This window comes from Populus euphratica, unplaced genomic scaffold (assembly GCF_000495115.2).
Source record: "Populus euphratica unplaced genomic scaffold, PopEup_1.0 scaffold197.1, whole genome shotgun sequence".
Lineage (NCBI taxonomy): Eukaryota > Viridiplantae > Streptophyta > Magnoliopsida > Malpighiales > Salicaceae > Populus > Populus euphratica.
The window spans coordinates 259,407-277,721 of NW_011500022.1; the positions used below are offsets into that span (position 1 = coordinate 259,407).

At 33.1% G+C, this 18,315-nt stretch overlaps 3 protein-coding genes across 5 annotated transcripts; all 3 read left to right on the forward strand.

The window, feature by feature from the left end:
• Positions 1-4,389: 4,389 nt before the first annotated feature.
• On the forward strand, positions 4,390-6,981 carry LOC105141958 (probable aminotransferase TAT2). Its single transcript, XM_011049377.1, has 7 exons — positions 4,390-4,804; positions 5,101-5,440; positions 5,525-5,743; positions 5,908-5,967; positions 6,218-6,373; positions 6,454-6,547; positions 6,684-6,981. Exons 1-7 carry the CDS (start codon positions 4,533-4,535, stop codon positions 6,800-6,802), a joined length of 1,260 nt encoding a protein of 419 aa, XP_011047679.1. The 5' UTR covers positions 4,390-4,532; the 3' UTR covers positions 6,803-6,981.
• Positions 6,982-8,788: 1,807 nt separating this feature from the next.
• Positions 8,789-11,293, forward strand: LOC105141957 (probable aminotransferase TAT2). Of its 2 annotated transcripts, none has more exons than XM_011049375.1 (7): positions 8,789-9,126; positions 9,298-9,637; positions 9,728-9,946; positions 10,074-10,133; positions 10,312-10,467; positions 10,545-10,638; positions 10,783-11,293. In XM_011049375.1, the coding sequence occupies exons 1-7, from the start codon at positions 8,888-8,890 to the stop codon at positions 10,947-10,949; spliced, it is 1,275 nt and encodes a 424-aa protein (XP_011047677.1). In that variant the 5' UTR covers positions 8,789-8,887; the 3' UTR covers positions 10,950-11,293. The 2 variants fall into 2 exon arrangements, with proteins under 2 accessions (XP_011047677.1, XP_011047678.1); XM_011049376.1 differs by having other exon boundaries at positions 8,929-9,188.
• A 4,495-nt stretch (positions 11,294-15,788) lies between these two features.
• On the forward strand, positions 15,789-18,219 carry LOC105141959 (reticulon-like protein B17). 2 transcript variants are annotated; one of them, XM_011049379.1, is made up of 8 exons: positions 15,789-16,465; positions 16,591-16,741; positions 16,835-16,909; positions 17,008-17,149; positions 17,244-17,313; positions 17,401-17,466; positions 17,558-17,680; positions 17,854-18,219. In XM_011049379.1, the coding sequence occupies exons 1-8, from the start codon at positions 15,922-15,924 to the stop codon at positions 18,066-18,068; spliced, it is 1,386 nt and encodes a 461-aa protein (XP_011047681.1). In that variant the 5' UTR covers positions 15,789-15,921; the 3' UTR covers positions 18,069-18,219. The 2 variants fall into 2 exon arrangements, with proteins under 2 accessions (XP_011047681.1, XP_011047680.1); XM_011049378.1 differs by having other exon boundaries at positions 15,791-16,465; positions 16,588-16,741.
• The last annotated feature ends 96 nt before the right edge of the window (positions 18,220-18,315 follow it).

The window sequence follows — 18,315 nt, forward strand, 5'->3', positions numbered from 1 at the left end:
TTTTTACTTATATATATATATATAATAAATTTCTTTTTTATTTTTAGCTATTTTAAAATTATTAAAAATTATTTTTTAAACCGAAAATCCTCTTAAAAAATAACTAAAAACAGAATTCTTGTCAAACAGTTCGTTGGATGCTAAACGAGAGACAGCAATCATCCACCGCATCGCCGTCTCAAACAGTAACACAGCCTTTTGGATTGCTCTCTTGACAGTCAGTTCAGTTAGAGCAGACACCAACCATTAAACTATTGACACGCGTCCATGTCTCCTGCTTGACGCGTCCAGCCGCGTTGCTGCCATCATTTACCGTCACTTATTTACGGGACTCTATTCCCCCCCTTGGCTGCTTTCAAATATTCCTTTATAAGCGCGTGATTTGACCCTGCAAAACATGCATGGATGCTGAGATCGTGTCCGGATGGATTTATGTAATGCTTCGAAAGGTAAGCTGTGCTTGTTTTTTTAAAAATATTTTTATTTAAAAATATATAAAAATAATAGGTTTTTAATTTTTTAAAAATTATTTTCATTATTAATATATTAAAATAATAAAAAACAACATAATTTCAACTATATAAAAAAACAACACAAATTCAACTATATAAAAAAACAACCCCTTAAAATTTAGGTTGTATATTTAAAATTTATTTGAGTTAATTTAAATTTAAATTTTCACAAATTCAACTATATTAAAAAACAACCCTTTAAAATTTAGGTTGTATATTTAAAATTTATTTGAGTTAATTTAAATTTAAATTTTTTTAAAAATTAATTTTTTTAAATAAAATTATTATATTTTTCACCATTCAAATCTTTAATCAACCAATAAGTTATTAAATTGATTTATCAAGTTAGGCCAGACATGTAACTAGGTTTATTTATTATTGTATGCTATATTGAAATTCAAAGATTAAAGATAAAAATATATTTTATTAAAGAGATATAAAAATAAAATAAATATATTTTATAAATAAACATACCCTTTTAATTATTGATATCTCCATATTTTATATATTTTATATCACAAGATAATAATTAAATATCATTGTCATGATATATAATGAAATTAATTGTGGGTTTAATAGAGTGGTGTATAATATTTTTTAAAAATAATATTTATTTAAAAATATATTAAAATAATTTATTTATATGTATGTATATATTTATTTTTAACATAAATATATTAAAATTATTAAAAAAATACTGAAAATTCAATTTAATATGTTTTTAAGGAAAATATATTCTTAAAACCCTTTTAAAAATAAAAATTACTGCCCTTCATGCTTACATCATGAATGCGCAACAAGGCGTAACTTCAGAGGAGAGAGGGTGGTCAAAGAGCGCGTAGAGATTAGACGGTGTTTGTTAGGAGGCAATCTTCGCGTAATTTGACTAATGAAAGAGTGAGAATTGGTTAACAAGATAAAAACAAATATTATAAATTATAAATTGATGCGAGCTTTTATCGGGGGTCTTGCGTGTAATGCTCAAACGATAATTGAATCCAGAACATTATCTTAAAATGCCCCATTCATCCAAAATTCATGTCCACTTGGGCCGCATTTATTGCTTCGTAGTTTGGTGAAAGTTATTTTCTTATATATTTATTTTTATATTAATACATAAAATGATTTAAAAATACTAATTTTTTTAATTTTTTTAAAAAATAAGGTCGCCATTGAATCACACAACCTATTTAGGATTGATTTTAAATATGAGTTTATTTTTCTTAGCTCAGCACAGTTTGACAAGATAAGGAAATTGCTTTATTCATTCACCCGCAACTAAAGAGACTTTGCGATTACCAAATCAGACTTGACAATGCATGGAGGCTGCTTCATGTCCTTGTTCATGCTGATCAAGGTAACTACTAGCACCATATATGAAAGATAATCCCTAGCTGCTAGCTATTGGAATTCTTGTATATGCCATTTTAGCACCCTTTAGATGCTCTGTTTTCTATTTTTCTATTTTTATTGGATTGTATGCTAATGTTCTTCTCAAGGAATAACACTAGAATGAAACTCAGAATTTTACTTGTATTTTTAGATTTTTTTTTGATTTTATGGTTCAACCTGTTTTTTAAACTATGTTTTATTTATAAAATATTAAATTTAAAATTTTTTATTGTTTTTATACTTTTATAAGCTTATGTTAAAAAATATATGATAATATTTTTTTTTCTTTTAAAAAACACCTTTAATACAAACTCATTGACTCCATTAACGAGTAACAAACCATGGCTAATGGGAAAAAAAAAAAAAAAAAAGAAGCCTTTTAAAGGTGAGAATCAACCCTGACTAGATGAGTCAAAGACACATCCTCTTATGACTCATCAATCAATCGATAATTAATTTTTTTGAAAACTTTTTATACCATAAAGTCCAGAACTTTCATAAATGAAGAAAAATTTTAAAAAAATCAAATTAAATTCTTTTAAATAAAAAAACAATTTTACAAAATAAAACATATACTTATAGTTTGATAGTGCACGGACAGGGTTTACATCAGAATTTCATGAGTTTAAAAATAAATTATTGGGAAATTGAAATAAAATGTACAAACTTTCTTGCTAAAAAAATATATATTTGTAAATTAATTAATTCCTCAAGAACAGTCATAGTCGTCGAGATAACCTTGATTTCTTGAATAGAACAAGCAAAAGATAATACCATTATCTTTATTGCTATGAATGTTCTTATTAGTTATTCTGTGCTAGCTTTGATTTGGTCACATGCCTGGGATTCTAAAATGGTCTCATGAATTTCTGCTCCTTTCATGGACTCTTCTAAACCCTTCATAGTCTGAACCATACAGGACCTGAGCTTTCATATACCCTCCACTGATATCATTTACCAGTCCTCACAGTTCAAGCATGGCCATGTATATGTTCTTACTGGACTGTGGACAGCATTAAGAGCTATTTCATCATCTCAAGTAATCCTGCAACCTTTTGGATGCATTAATTTGTCTGTCTTTTCTCATTCAGTTCTGTAATGAGCTTTACTTTCTCTAATTTGCAGCTTTGATACTGGATCATTCTTTATCGCTCTTGGAGGCCGATTTGCATGATTTTCTATTGCTAGACAAAAACTTGTTCTTGTTCATTTTAATAGCTTCAATCTGCTCATGCATTATTCTTGTTCATTATTGAAATCCAGTGTACCCTGAAAAAAAGTATTAAGCACTGTAATGAGATTCCTGATGACTCGTGTATGTTACAGGTAAAACTAAATCTCTCCTTGCTTGAAGACATTACTGATGATACGGACTTCTGTCTTAGGCTTGTCAGAAGGAATTGATCTGTGCATGGTTGTTCTTCCAGGTAGAGCATAAACTGTTCATAATCATCTGCTAGATGTTAACACAGTTAGGCATGCACTTAAGCACTACTGATCAAGGCTTTTAGATTCGATCGTTTGCCGATGTCCAGCATGATGCACGAGTACAGAAAATTGATGCAGTCTCTGTATCTCAATTTGGCAGAAATAATGTGCAGGCGTAGCTGCTGGACTGAAAAACTTGCCCCAGGTCACATTTTCCGTTGAGCCACAGTCTCTTGAACAAGGCCTCGACAGGATGAAAGTGTCATAAGTAGTGTCTCATGACATATATATAAAAATACCACAAAAATTTGTGATGTGTAACAGTTTTAGTGAATTTTTATGAAGCCATTTCTATTCAATTACTGAATTACATATTTGCAACTTCCCTTGATTTTCTTTATGTTCAAAACTCTTGGATCCTCTAGATGAATTTGCTACAAACCAAGATTCTTAGCAGCACATCAGGCCCAAGATCACATGACTTTTGAGAATTAACATCAAGTTCTACTGAAAGCAGGGCCGGTAGAGAAATTCTATATATATATATATATATATGAGAGAGAAGTAATGATTTTGAATTTTGTTTTGTTGTGATCGTTTTTTAAAGATAATATTTGTTTTTGTATTTTAAAAATATTTAAATATTTTTTATATACTTTAAATTAATATGTTTTTAATATTTTTTAATTTTTTCAATGTGTTGATGTCAAAAATAATTTTTTAAAAATAAAAAAATATTTTTAATATATATTTTGATATAAAAAATTATTTAAAAAGTAACCACAATCACTTTCAAAAAAATTTAAGTGTATTTATGATTTTTCTTTCTAAAATTGCATAATTGATTTATTATATAAAACTAATGTTAGTGAGTGATTTTAATGTTTGTACTTGGTATTGGTATTATGAATGTATGATAATTTTTAAATGTATTTTTATTTAAAATAATATTAATTATTTTATTTTTAAAATTATTAAAAAAATCAATATTTTTTAAAATAAATATATATTTAAAAAATATAAAAAACAAAAGTTGCCTCAGTTACAACTTCCAACCAGCCAGTAGCACCGACAACTGCCTAACAGTCACCGTCAAAACACGAAACGTGAGCAAGCAAACCTAGTACCCAACAACACAACAGTACATGCACTGTTTCTTGTACTTCTTTCTCTCGCAAATTCACTTCAGAAAAACAAGAAATGGAGGGAAAAATAAAGAAATTTGGTTTTGAAGACAGCGAAAAGATAAAAAAAGCTCCACCAAGTTACAGCATTAAAGGTGTTGTCAGCTTTCTGAATGAAATTACCAATAAGGATGATCACAGGCCTGCGATTTCTCTTGGCTTGGGTGATCCCTCTCATTTCAAGTGCTTTAGGACTACTGCCATAGCTGAAGATGCCGTAATTGAAGCTATCCGTTCTGCTAAATTCAACTCTTATGCTCCTACTGGTGGTATTTTCCCCGCAAGAAAGTAGGTGTTAGCCAGTCATGTTTTTCCTTGAGATATATCCATCCTTTAATTTATTTTATTATTTAAGATAATTTGATATTTTATTAATCTTAATTTATAATCATTAGTATTTGATTATAAATTATATCACCAATAGTTAGAAATCCATAAACCAATTTGGTGAATGTTGCCTTGATATGATTGTGACTGGATTGAAATCAATATAAACAAATTAAGAACATCAACCTAATTCATTAGCTAAATCTTATGACATTCTTAACAAGATTCTAAGCTGGTAATCTCTTTAATGTTAGAAGGGCTATTGCAGAATACCTTTCCAAAGATCTTCCTTACCAGTTATCGCCAGAAGATATCTATGTGACTGCTGGTTGCAAACATGCCATGGAAGTGACGGTGGAAGTCCTTGCTAGACCAGAAGCCAATATTCTTTTGCCAAGGCCTGGTTATAGAACTTATGAAACTTTTGCAAATCTTCATCACTTAGAATTCAGACTTTTTGATCTTCTTCCCGAAAGAGGCTGGGAGGTTGATCTAGATGCTGTTGAAGCTATTGCAGATGAGAACACCATTGCCATGGTTATAATAAATCCTGGAAATCCTTGTGGAAGTGTTTATTCATATGAACATTTGAGTAAGGTAAACTAACCTATAACTTCAGGGTGCTGTCTTTTATGCTGGTTCTAGCTTTCACGTGCTTTTGTTGATCTTGTTATGCCGTAGATTGCAGAGACTGCAAGAAAGCATGGGATTCTTGTGGTTGCTGATGAAGTGTATGGTCATGTTACTTTTGGGAGCAAGCCATTTGTGCCCATGGGTGTTTATGGATCAACTGTGCCTGTTATTACCCTTGGATCCATATCGAAAAGATGGATGGTTCCTGGTTGGCGACTTGGATGGCTAGTAACAAGTGATCCTACTGGTTTACTTCAAAAATGTGGGGTAAGCTCTTCAGGCTTATAACCTTCATCCAATCAATCATATTTAATTTATGCTATTAATTATGTTTCTATATGCAACTTATTTAGATGATAAAGAAATATAGCTTGTAGAAATTGTTGCTTTATATACCATGTTACCGTATTCACTACTTGTTCTCTTCTCAGATCGCTGATTCCATTAAGAATGTTCTCAATCCTGCCCCTTTCTCGCCGACCTTTATTCAGGTTTGCAATCTTAAACTGCTACATGCATGAAGATAATGGGAAATTAACATCTTAATCTGAGAATCTTTTAACTATGATACGAAACTTCGCAAGGAAGAGCAGTAAAGTTCTAATGAATCACTGTCAAATAGACAGTGATGTTTAGTATCATGGTCAGACAAGCTTTTTTTTTTTTGTTTTACATTTTAAGCTGTGTTCTGATGGTCTGCTTTATATGTGTTGGTACATTTTTATGTTGCTTTGGTGTCAGGCCGCTGTTCCTAAAATCCTTGAGAAAACAACAGAAGAGTTCTTTTCAAAAACTACAGACATTCTTAGAGCAGCTTCAGCCTTCTGTTACGATAAACTGAAGGAGATACCGTGCATTAGCTGCCCACAAAGGGCAGAAGGAGCCATGTTTGTTTTGGTAAAGACAGAAACTAACAGCTTTCATATGATCTAATCTTGTATTTTAGTGAAAAACATTATCACAATTTGTCCTTGCAGGTGAAGCTTAACCTTTCACTTCTTGAAGACATCGAAGATGACATGGAGTTCTGTCTGAAGCTAGCTAAAGAGGAATCTCTCGTCATTTTCCCAGGTGAGCACCAAGTTAGAAATATCCACTTCCTGTCTCTTCCTTCTGCTAGTAATTTTAATGACCTTTTGATGAACTACTTAGGGATGCTATAAGATTTACCATGGAGAGATTCCCTGATGAGATATATTTCTTTCAGGGGTAACTGTGGGACTAAAGAATTGGCTCCGCATAACGTTTTCTGTTGAACAATCATCTCTTGAAGATGGTCTTGGAAGATTAAGGTCCTTCTGTGGGAGACATGCGAAGAAACCGTAGCTTAGCAGGATCAACTGCTGTTCATCAGCAATTTTACATTACTTTTTTATGTTGTTAAGAAATTGAAATAAACATGTATGAAATGTCGTCTGTAGCTAAGGTATGTGACTTCATGGCCAACTGTTTCAAGTTCTTCTGAATGAAGACCATCAATTTCTTTGTTAAACTATTCATCATTTGCAATTTGGATAGCTATCTCTGTCATGATCTGGTTCATGAATCCATGACAGATACATGCCCGAAGTCCTACTTCATGTTACTTACGAATCCAAACATACTTACATTCAAACCTTTTATGTTAATTCATTCGGAGTTCTACACAATACTCAATATCATAAATTATATTCCATAATTTAAATCAACATCTTAACACAAAATTTAATATAAATTTTATAATTATAGAGCTATAAAATTATATGTTAATGAAGCTATAAATTTAAAAATAATAAATAACGAGAGAATAAGTTTGATAACTCAACGAATAAATAATGTTCACTGTATACATATACTATATACATACAAGGTCATATATATATATATATATATAACAAAAAAGAAGAAGATAAAACTTATCAGAAAATCAAAATGTAATGAGCACAAAATTTCAGACTGTAAGATAATTAATTAATCGTCACAGGTTGGTGACTCTCCTAAAAAATTAAAATTTAAATACGATATGCACAAAAACTAACACTATTTTAATTGACATATCATAAAATCATAATTAAACAAAATATAATTATTTTTTAAAAGCTTAACGCATACAATCAATTAAATGAGAAGTTATCAATATAGAAATATATAATGTCTTATATAAAGGAATCAATCTCAATAAATAATAATGATTTATCATAGATAAGAGATAATAAACAATATATAAATTATAAAAAAGAATGATTAATTTTATATTAATAATTTAAGTATTTATACTACTCCTCTCATTTGTACAATTTGTTTGTAAAATATTATCCACTTACATAAATTAAAAGTAGTTAGGACACAAAAATAGATATTAATGAAAGTGCTACTAATACCCACTAAAAAAAATATTAGGAGTATTTTAATACCAAAAAAATAATGTACCAAAAAATAACTTAGAAGCAAAAAATATAAGAGATTGAATTTATACGATTTGGGATCAAAACATAAATATAAAAACGAAACATATTTACTTGATTAATCTTAAACATTTTGTAAAATTTTTGAACAAAAAAATCATTTATCCTTTTTTGCTAGGCTAACTGGCCAACCAAAATTTATCAATTAATCAATCAAAATCATCAAACAAGTTAATTGATTGAATTCAAATAATCTAACTGAATATCCGGTTGATCAAAATTTCAGAACTTTGATTCATCAATCTCCTTAATAACAATAAATCTTCAAAAATCTATTATTCATCTCAAAACCTTAAAATAATCATCCTTTAACATTTCAATTAAATTATCAATCTAGCTAAAAAAATAAACTTCAACATCCTAAACTTTAACAAAACTAAATTCAAAGCTAATTACCACAATCACAAGGTAAAGTATATATTTTACCTTAAACATTTAGTTTCTAATTACCACAATTACACGTTAAAACATATCTTACTTTAAACACTTAGTTTTAAACACTTAGTTTCTTCTATCTTTTTCACTTTCCTTTATCTCTTCTTCCTTTTTCTTTCTCTGATTCTAGTTCTCTCTCTCTTTCTCTCTCTCTCTCTCTAATTTCAGATTCTTTTTTTTAACCCATCCTATTTATTATTATCAATTGGTTGTGCAATTACTTCAATGCCTCTTATTCTTTTGTACCTCAGATCTAATCCTCCGAGGGTATTGTTGCCATCTCCTATTAAAGTTCTTTTTCATTGCACTGTATGACAACCTCCCTTCGTTTGTTTGCGTTTGCCTTTATCTTATGTCAGTACTGGACATGCAAACTTATTTGTTACTTTAACCGTGGACTTGTAATAAAATGGCAAGAAGCCAAAATGGTGGTTTCCCAAACTTTGTCTCCTTCTGAACATGGAAGACACCCAATAAATTGTTTAAAACTGGTTCCTATCTCTTGAAATTTAGCCACCAAAAGACGAATGCCATGGGCACAAATGTGCTCAAGACAGAAACACCAACCAGCATTGATGATGCTGTGTGCTTTTTAAAAGAAAATTTCAATGAAGGTGATCACAGGCCTGCAATTTCTTTTGGTTTTGGCGATCCCTCTTGTTTCGAGTGCTTCAGGACCACTCCTACAGCTGAAGATGCCATAGTTGAAGCTGTTCGTTCTGCTAAATTCAATTCTTACGCTCCTACTGGTGGTATTCTTCCTGCAAGGAGGTAGGTGTTGGCCAGATCATGAATTTCTTTGTGCACACTTTGCTGTTGAGATATATCCATTCGTAAGTTTGGTTTTCATTGCAAGATAATTTGATGTTTGGTTAATCTTTCTCAATTATCATTCTACATAAACGATGCATATATCTCTAGTTTTTTTTCTCCTGGTTAAAGGGCTGTTGCAGACTATCTCTCTCGCGATCTTCCTTACCAGTTATCACCAGATGATGTCTATCTCACCCTTGGTTGCAACCAAGCTGCAGAAATCACAATTAAAGTCCTAGCTCGGCCCGGAGGCAATATTCTGCTTCCAAGACCTGGTTATCCAGATGTTGAAACTTATGCAATTTTTAACAACCTAGAAATTAGGCAGTTTGATCTTCTCCCGGAGAGAGGTTGGGTGGTTGATCTAGATGCTGTTGAAGCTATCTCAGATGAGAACACCATTGCTATGGTTATAATCAATCCTGGAAATCCTTCTGGAAGTGTTTATACATACAATCATTTGAATAAGGTGATGTAATCATTAATAACATGGGACCTGAATCCTGAAATAAAGACTATCTTTTATGCTTAGCTGGTAATTGATCTTGTTATATGGTAGATTGCGGAGACTGCAAGAAAGCTTGGGATTCTTGTGATTGCTGATGAAGTTTATGGCCATCTTGTTTATGGGAGTAGTCCATTTGTGACCATGAGTTTGTTTGCCACAATTGTACCTGTTATTACTCTTGGATCTGTATCAAAAAGATGGATGATTCCCGGTTGGGGGCTTGGTTGGCTAGTGACTTGTGATCCTAGTGGATTGCTTCGAAAGAATGAGGTAAAGGCTTACTTAAAGCTGATAACACTTATCAAATCACTTGATATCATGACTTCTAATCTGATACCTTACAGAAACTACTGCTTGACATATGATGCGAAACTATTCTTCACTTGTATATTCTCAGATTGCCGAGTCCATTAACAAACTTCTTGTCTACTCGCCTTTCCCACCAACCTTGATTCAGGTTTGCAGATTTTGACCTTCATGAACATAATGAGACAAGTTTATCTGTGGATCTTTACTGCAATACTCATTACTGTAAACTTATTCACGTTTTAAATTGATTTCTGATAGTGTGATTTTTTTTTTCCTTTGCCTGCTCCAATACATAGCATTAAATTTTGATGTTGTCTCGGCATTAGGGTGCTATTCCTCAAATCCTAGAGAAAACAACACAGGATTTCTTCTCAAAAACTATTAACATCCTCAGGAAAAATTTGGACATTTGTTATGATAAACTGAAGGAGATCCCATGCATAATGATCTCACAAAAGCCTGAAGGAGCATTTTTTGCTATGGTAAAGACATAAACCAAGAGCTTCTTTTGAGCTATTAGTTTGTTAGTCGTTGACATGATCACTATTTGTGCTTGCAGGTTAAGCTTAACTTGTTGCTCCTTGAAGATATTCAAGATGACATGGAGTTCTGTCTCAAGCTAGCTAAAGAGGAATCTCTCATTATTTTACCAGGTGATCACCAAAGCTAGAAATACCTACTTCCTGTCTGTTACTTCTGCTGGTACTTTCGATAACCTATGCTATTAACGACTAGACTCCAGAGGGTTGCTTGAAGGTTACCGCACAGACACCATAACAGAACAAATTTCCATGCAGGGGTGACTGTGGGGCTGAAAAATTGGCTCCGCGTGACATTTGCAGTTGAGTACTCATCTCTTGAAGATGGTCTTGGAAGGTTAAAGACCTTCTGCCAGAGACATGCCAAGAAATATAGTTTAACAGGGTCAACAGCAGCTGATCAGCAAATTCATGTTGAACATTAGACCTTGCTCATGTTATTAAGAAATTGAAATGAACATGGTTACCATATTATTGTAACAAAGGCAAGTGACTTCCTATATGGACAATTATTTTAAGTTCCGATGAATCAAAGTAGATGGTTATGGGTGGATTAAGCTGAATGGGTAGCTTTTGCCACCCATAAATGCGAGCAATGAGCCATTGTCTTTCCTCTCTAAGGAGGTTGGTGGAACTTTGAAGGATGTGATGAATGTGGTGTTAGGATGAAAAATTCTTGCTGTTTTCACAATATGTTGTACAAACTTAGGTTTCTCCATTTTCGGTATGTGAGTATTTGATTAAACTAATAAAAATTAACTTTATCTTATGAAATTGATTTCAAATGTAGATAGATTTTTTCACTAAAATCTTGCATGGCTTAATGTCTTGTGATAAAAGGTCATGAAGCCAACATGCCAGGAGCCTAAATTTGTCTCCATCCGAAGATGACACATAACCAAGAAGTTGTCTAAATTTGTCCACTTCTGGGGCCATTTAAAACTGGAATTAAAGCTAAAGTCACCTAACCTCATTGCTCTTTAGACTAACATTTCTTGTTTCTTTCACGTCTAACTTCTTCCTGAACATATTTGGACATTGACAAATTAAGTTGCAGGTCTCTTACAAAACTTTTATCTCCTTAGTAACCGGGGTCAATCTGTTGGTGCTCTGTTATCAGGCTGCTATTCCTCATGTCCTACAGAAAACAACTGAGGATTTCTTCTCAAACACAATTGACATTCTTAGAGAGGATTTGGACTTGTGTTTCGATAAACTGAAGGAGATTCCAGGCTTGAAATGCCCGCAAAAGGCATAAGGAGGGATATTTATCATGGTAAAGACAAAGAAACAAGGATCTTAGTTTCTTTCTTCACAGCTATCTAGTTTAGCTGAAGACATGCTCATGAATCACAATTTGCCTTTGCAGGTTAAGCTTCACTTGCCACAGCTTGATGATATTAAAGATGACATGGAATTCTGTCTCAAGCTAGCTAAAGAGGAATATCTCATCCTTGTGCCTGGGAAGCAGCCTAACTGATGCACCAATGGTTGCTTGAAAGATATCCCATAAAGACACTAATGAACATAAATTCTTTCAGGGATTTCTGTGGGATTGAAGAATTGGGTCAGAATATCTTTTGGAGTTGAGCACTCATCTCTTGAAGATGGCCTTGGGAGGTTAGAGGCCTTCTGCCAGAGACATGCAAAGAACAATAGTTTCACAGGATCATCATCTGCAATTTCATGTTGAAGTTATTAGACCTTGCTAGTCATGTTAAGACATCAAAATAAACATGTTGCCTCAATGTAACAAAGCAAGTGTCTGTGGACGACTAATTTGAATAACAAGGCAAATTCATGTTGGACTATATCTTAATCACTTCATCAAAATTGAGACTTATAAAGGGGAAAAATGATATAGACTTTTCATCAATGAAGTTAAATAATCAATTAGTCATGTAGATCATGCGAGGTTGTCCTGCTGTCGAGTGATTCTACATAGCACTAACCACTGATTACAATTTATACGTACCAACTGGCCAGCTTAAGCTTCTTTGTCCAATGGAATAGTTCAAGAAAATTAGTTTGCCTTTGCCATGACCAGCACGTCTCCGGTAATGAATCATCAGTATCATCATATTCATATAATTACATGGCCTGAATCTTATCTAAGATCTAATTCAATTGTGGGTGCTTACCAGTTTTTGCTACTAAAGTGCTGGATACAAATTCCAAGTGATACTTCTGATTAAATTTTGCTCAGACATTTAAGCAAAAGAGATGAAAGGGGAAGGTACCCTATAAGCCTTAAATATTAGTTGGGGTAGTAAATAGGTTTCGAGTTCGAATATAAAGTGCCCACAACGAATGTATCAATGATTTGATAGAGTTTGGATCCAAAGAGATGAATTGTGAAACTTAGCTGAGCATACATATAGTTATACCACTTGGATAAAATTAATTTTTGATGCAATCTCAATCCCAACCCAAAGCAACCCTAGAATTAACCTATCTCACAATTTCAAATCATATTTGGCCTATATACTTAAGATGTTTCACATACCCAAATTTTTTTTTCTAAAATCTTTCAAGCAACAGATAAACCACAAGACCACAAATATAAAATCAGAATCACAAAGCATAATTTATAGAAAAAAGCTCTCAATTTTTATTAATATTAATAATAAATGATACACAAAATTGTTTGTGTGCATTCTATTGCAAGCTACACAACTTTGACCTTTATTTATTATAAAAAATAAAAAAGTTACATAAAAAATTGCTCCTAGATAAGTCTACCCAAATTTGGACAGTTTTGTCTAAAAACAATTAATGCCAAAAACTGTCTCTAACTATCCATGTTGTAACTTCTCTAAACCTATCACCTTACATACCATCAAGTCAATTAGTTGAGCCCTCTATGTCAGCCTTGTTGTGTTTCTATATATCTTGGACAATTTATTATCAAGTTTGAAGTCATATCGAATATGCACTCATTATTCGCATGCACTTGTTATGCATTGCTTATGCATGTTGTCAAAATCCCAACATTGTTCTTATTGGCACGCCTTCATGCCTAAGATTGTGACAAACCACCTCTACTTAAAGAGTTTGATGCATTTATATTTTTTGTTTGCTCATCGATTTGAGGATGATTAGCTGTGGAAAAATTTAGTTGTGTCTCCATCATGTTGACAAAGTTGTTCAAAATCTATCACGAAGCGTACATCACGATCACTAACCATATCTGACGGGATCCAAAGTATTTCATTACATTTCAATAAAACATCCTCGCTGTCAGCTCTGCTATGTAAATTGATGGAGTAGTAACTAACATTGAATATTTGGTCAATCTGTCCACAACCACCATTATTGCATTCATGTCATCTACTTTTAGAAAGCTCATAATAAAATCTATAGAGACTAACACCCAAGGCTTGTTTGGAATCAATAGTGGCTAAGGCAAACTTGTCTTGCACTATCATAAAGTCTTGTCTTACTAGCATACTAGATAAGTCTTGATATATAACTATATGTCTTCATCAATCTTCGACCAATAATATATTTGGGACAACAAAGCTGGCATTCTTTTCCTTTCCTAGATGTTCAGCTCACTACGGATCATGTGTCTCTAACATCAACAATCTTCATAGCTTCTCTTTTAGCATGTAGATTCGACCCCCTAGCATTTAGGAGATCATTTTATAGCTAATATCTTTGCAGTGTCCCTTCTTGTACAATATAATAGGTTCGATTGAGGAACCAAAATTGTTAACGAGGATGATTTGGTACGCTGTTTTGAAGGGGAGGCAATATAGTTGGCTATTTTAATGCTTATGATGACGAATGATTCATAATGATAGAAGTAGAATGGTTTATGCCTTTGTTTGGTTAGCATGTTTGGAATGTTTTGTGGTCGATATGCGTGACAAAGGTTAGACAATATGACTATTGTGTCAATAAATTTTTATGGCTGATAGGGAAGTATGTTGGGTACCATAATGTGTGTATGTTTTAGCAAGACTGGGACTTGTCAAAACAAATTCAACACAAGATATGTTGATCATCAAAACTAGGTTGCTCATTTCTATACATATAATTTACATGTGGAATAGTTAGGAGAGTTGAGTGAATTTATAGGGTTCATTTGATTCTTCAAGATAAGTTTTATATGGTGTTGTTCATAAAAAGAATGAGATCTCTAGGATGTTATGGTAAGTGTTTGAATTACATGAAAACAACTTGTGGGTGAATGACTTGGCATGTGGGATTGCCGGGAGATGAGTATTGTTGTGTCACATAATTTTGACAAACATAAAGGCAGGTGATAGTATGGTGTTACAATTGGGGTTTCTCAAAGATGGATATTGATGGATTGATTTTCAATAGTTTTAGGTGGAACTCAAATTTTATTTAACTCTGGTAGAAAACAAGTAGGACCCTTGAGAAGATGTTAATCATAGCTTGGTTTGGAAATGGATTGATGATGGGAAGGTCATCCTAGAATCCCAAAATCGATGAGTAGTATCCTAGATGTGGATGGAGGCAAAATCAAAAGGTTGCGTATAAGACCCTGTAATGTAATATTAGATAGACATGGCATAATGGTGCTTTAAATTTGGTTCAATAACGACATCGACTTCTTCTAGTGGAGGAGGTTTGTAATAGGGTTAAATTTATTAGAGTTACGTTATAAAAATAGTGTTGGAATGACAAAGTGGAATGATATTGAAATTAATAGCTTAAACTTTTATTAACTTAAAAGGATATATTGATGAGATTGATCTTCAATAATTTTGCATAGGACTCAAAGTTTATTTGATTTTGTTGAAAGACAAACAAGTTTTTAAAAAGATATTAAAAGTAAAAGTATAGAAAAAATATTCTTTGATGATCATCCTACTTTTATCATATAACTTTAAGCTCGTAAAGTATTGTCATCAAATAACTAATTATTAATACTAATAAACCATAATTCATTGTCAAAACTTTTAGAGGGTGTTAAAGAGTGATAACAGTTATTTTTTAAAGTGTTTTTTATTTAAAAATATATAAATATAATATATTTTTAATTTATTTTTAATATTAGTATATCAAAATAATTTAAAAATATATTTATTTATTTATTTATTAAACTCACCAAACCTTTAATTGCGCCACATCAGCTTAACAAATGCAATCCCACCATGAAAAAGCCATAAACGGCACAAAGAAATAGATTTGCCCATGCTTTCTTACCGTTGTACCTCATCCGGCCTCATTGACCTCATTGACCCACAATTCCCACCTCAAAATATCATAAAGTGACAAAACCCGTCTCCCCAACGGCTACTTCCATCTCAACAAAAACCCTTCCTTTCTCAATCAAAAACCTCAAGAAATCTCCTCGTTTAACAAGCCCTGATTCTTCTCTCTCAAATCCCACTAAAATTCCGTAATTAAAGAACTAAGAAAATGGATACAACACCACCTTCTCATAGATCAAACCCAAACACACATGCAAAATCAGCCTCTCGTTTATCAAGAATCGCATACTCTATCGACCCAGAATCACAGCCTCCTCAGCTATCTCTAGACCTTATCCCTTCATCACAGAAGGAAACCCCATCAACCCCATCTAGTCTTTCACTCAAGTCCTCAACCAATTTTCTCCCTCTTCGAGAACTTCTCCTTCTCTCACCATCTCCTTCAAGAAAATCTAGAACTCGTCTCGCCGACCGGGATGAGATGCCAGAGGAGGGTGGTTTGGAGCAAAATGGGTCTAGAAGGAGATGCAAAAGTAGAGGATCTCAGACGGGTTCTTTAGGTTGTGCTTCACCGAGGAGTAATAGAAGGTTAAGGAGAAGATTGGAGGTGGAGAGTAGGGAAGAGAGGGATTTGATTGGTTTGGTAGATGAGGTTGGCAAAGTGAGAAAAAGAAGACATAGCGGCCGGTCTAAGAAGGAGAAAGAGAAGCTCTCTTTAGTCCATTCATTTCCTTCTTCCAATTCTACTGCAAGTATGTATAAATCACATGTGTTTCTCTTTTTCATTTTTTACTGCTTAGTCCTTTAAAGTTGGGATCTTTTTTTTTTATATAATTGATTTGTGCTTATTTTATGGTGATTTGTGGGGTTTTAGAAGTTGATGAAGGTGATGGAAGAAATTTGGATAGGATTGGAATGGTTGTTTATGATTTGATAATGTGGAAAGATGTGACAAAATCAAGCCTTTGGTTTGGTCTTGGATGTCTGTGTTTCCTATCTTCTTGCTTTGCTAAAGGGATGAACTTTAGGTGTGTATCTCTTTTTTATACTCCTTGTGTTTCGAATATTCGTTTTATGGTTTCGTTAAGGTATCTAAACCTCTTCATTTTTATGTTTTATAGCATTTTATCTGCTATTTCGCAACTAGGACTTCTGGTTCTGGGTGCATCTTTCTGCTCGAATTCGATATGCCAAAGGTACATGCCTCCAATGTTTCTGCACAAAACTATGTGCATGTTCTAATTCCTAAAAATCATATGTTCTGAGTTTTTGGAATTTTATAATGTAATCACAGAAACAATGCTGCAAAGACACGAAAATTTAAGCTGACAGAAGAGGACGTTTTGAGAGTGGGTACATTGATACTCCCAGCTGCAAATCTTGCAATTTCAAAGACAAGAGAGCTTTTCTCAGGAGAACCATACATGACCATAAAAGTAACAACCAAATCTCATTGCACAGTACTCTCTTAAAAATGTTTCCCATCTGCTCAAGCAGGTACTTAAAGAGCCTTTTATTTCCTGGTTCCAGGTAATTCCATTCTTGCTTCTTGGTGCTGAGTATGGTCATCTTGTAACTTTGAGGAGGCTTTGTGCTATTGGTATGTGAACTAGAATACAAATATGTTAACAAATCTCCTTGTAATCAATGTTTTGATGATAATTCAGTTCTTAATCATCTTGTGCAGGGTTTTTCATCAGCTTCACCATACCAAAACTATGTGCTTGCTATTCTAGTCAGATAAAGCAGAAAGGTATATAAAACCTCTCCATGTGATTGGAATGCTGTTAGCCTGTCTTACCATTCATGGTTGATTAAAAGTGAGATTTTTTGGAGTATTTCAGCTGAGCAAATGAAAAACCGAATGTTTGAAGCTTGGGGAGCTTGTTCTCACAAAAAGATTGTGGCAGCATCAGCAGTGACTGCTTTCTGGAATCTGTCAAGTGTCAAAACCCGTATTTTTACTGGTAAATGTGCAGAGTTTTTCAGTATTTAAGCTGTTAAATGGATCATTGAAAGCTACATAAAAATTCAATAGGGCATTAACATACAAGCATTTTGCTAGGATGTTTGGACACACATAATGTAACTACAGAACTTCAAGCCTTGATTATTAAGTTAGATTTGATTTTATTTGCAGCATTTATATCCTTGGTGATACTACGATGCTTCCGGCAACATCTAGTGCCGAAACAGGAAGATGGGGAGACACTTCCAACACAGGCAGAAGGGGAAGCAGAAAGAGAGCAAGAGAAACAACAGTCATTAGTGGTGGCAGAAGGGAAAGCTGAAAGAGAGCAAGAGCAACAACAGGCATTAGTGGTGGCAGAAGCAGTGACCTCCCAGAAACAGTAGCTTGCTTGCATCTTTGCCATTTCTAACAACCATAAATTTGCAATTCCAGCATATATATGTATGAGGCATTGTGTTCTACTCTAAAAAACTAACAATTACTGTGAACAAAAAAGATTTTGTATTTCTTCTGCTTTGAGTGTCCTTTTCTTTTGACATTTTGATCATGTTCCTTGCTACCCGATAAATGAAAATAAAGAATGAATCAGTAGTGACCAAAAATAGAAGGGCCTCGCAACCAAATATGAGT

What these genes read in the sequence shown, in the direction of transcription:
- LOC105141957 (XM_011049375.1), top strand. Translation starts at nt 8,888, where the DNA reads ATGGGCACAAATGTGCTCAAGACAGAAACACCAACCAGCATTGATGAT. An exon ending in GGTATTCTTCCTGCAAGGAG is followed by an intron (nt 9,127 to 9,297) that starts GTAGGTGTTGGC and finishes TCCTGGTTAAAG; the next exon opens with GGCTGTTGCAGACTATCTCT. An exon ending in GATTGCTTCGAAAGAATGAG is followed by an intron (nt 9,947 to 10,073) that starts GTAAAGGCTTAC and finishes GTATATTCTCAG; the next exon opens with ATTGCCGAGTCCATTAACAA.
- LOC105141959 (XM_011049378.1), top strand. Translation starts at nt 15,922, where the DNA reads ATGGATACAACACCACCTTCTCATAGATCAAACCCAAACACACATGCA. An exon ending in GCTAAAGGGATGAACTTTAG is followed by an intron (nt 16,742 to 16,834) that starts GTGTGTATCTCT and finishes TATGTTTTATAG; the next exon opens with CATTTTATCTGCTATTTCGC. An exon ending in GAGGAGGCTTTGTGCTATTG is followed by an intron (nt 17,314 to 17,400) that starts GTATGTGAACTA and finishes CATCTTGTGCAG; the next exon opens with GGTTTTTCATCAGCTTCACC.
- LOC105141958 (XM_011049377.1), top strand. Translation starts at nt 4,533, where the DNA reads ATGGAGGGAAAAATAAAGAAATTTGGTTTTGAAGACAGCGAAAAGATA. An exon ending in GTTTACTTCAAAAATGTGGG is followed by an intron (nt 5,744 to 5,907) that starts GTAAGCTCTTCA and finishes TTCTCTTCTCAG; the next exon opens with ATCGCTGATTCCATTAAGAA. An exon ending in AAGGAGCCATGTTTGTTTTG is followed by an intron (nt 6,374 to 6,453) that starts GTAAAGACAGAA and finishes TTGTCCTTGCAG; the next exon opens with GTGAAGCTTAACCTTTCACT.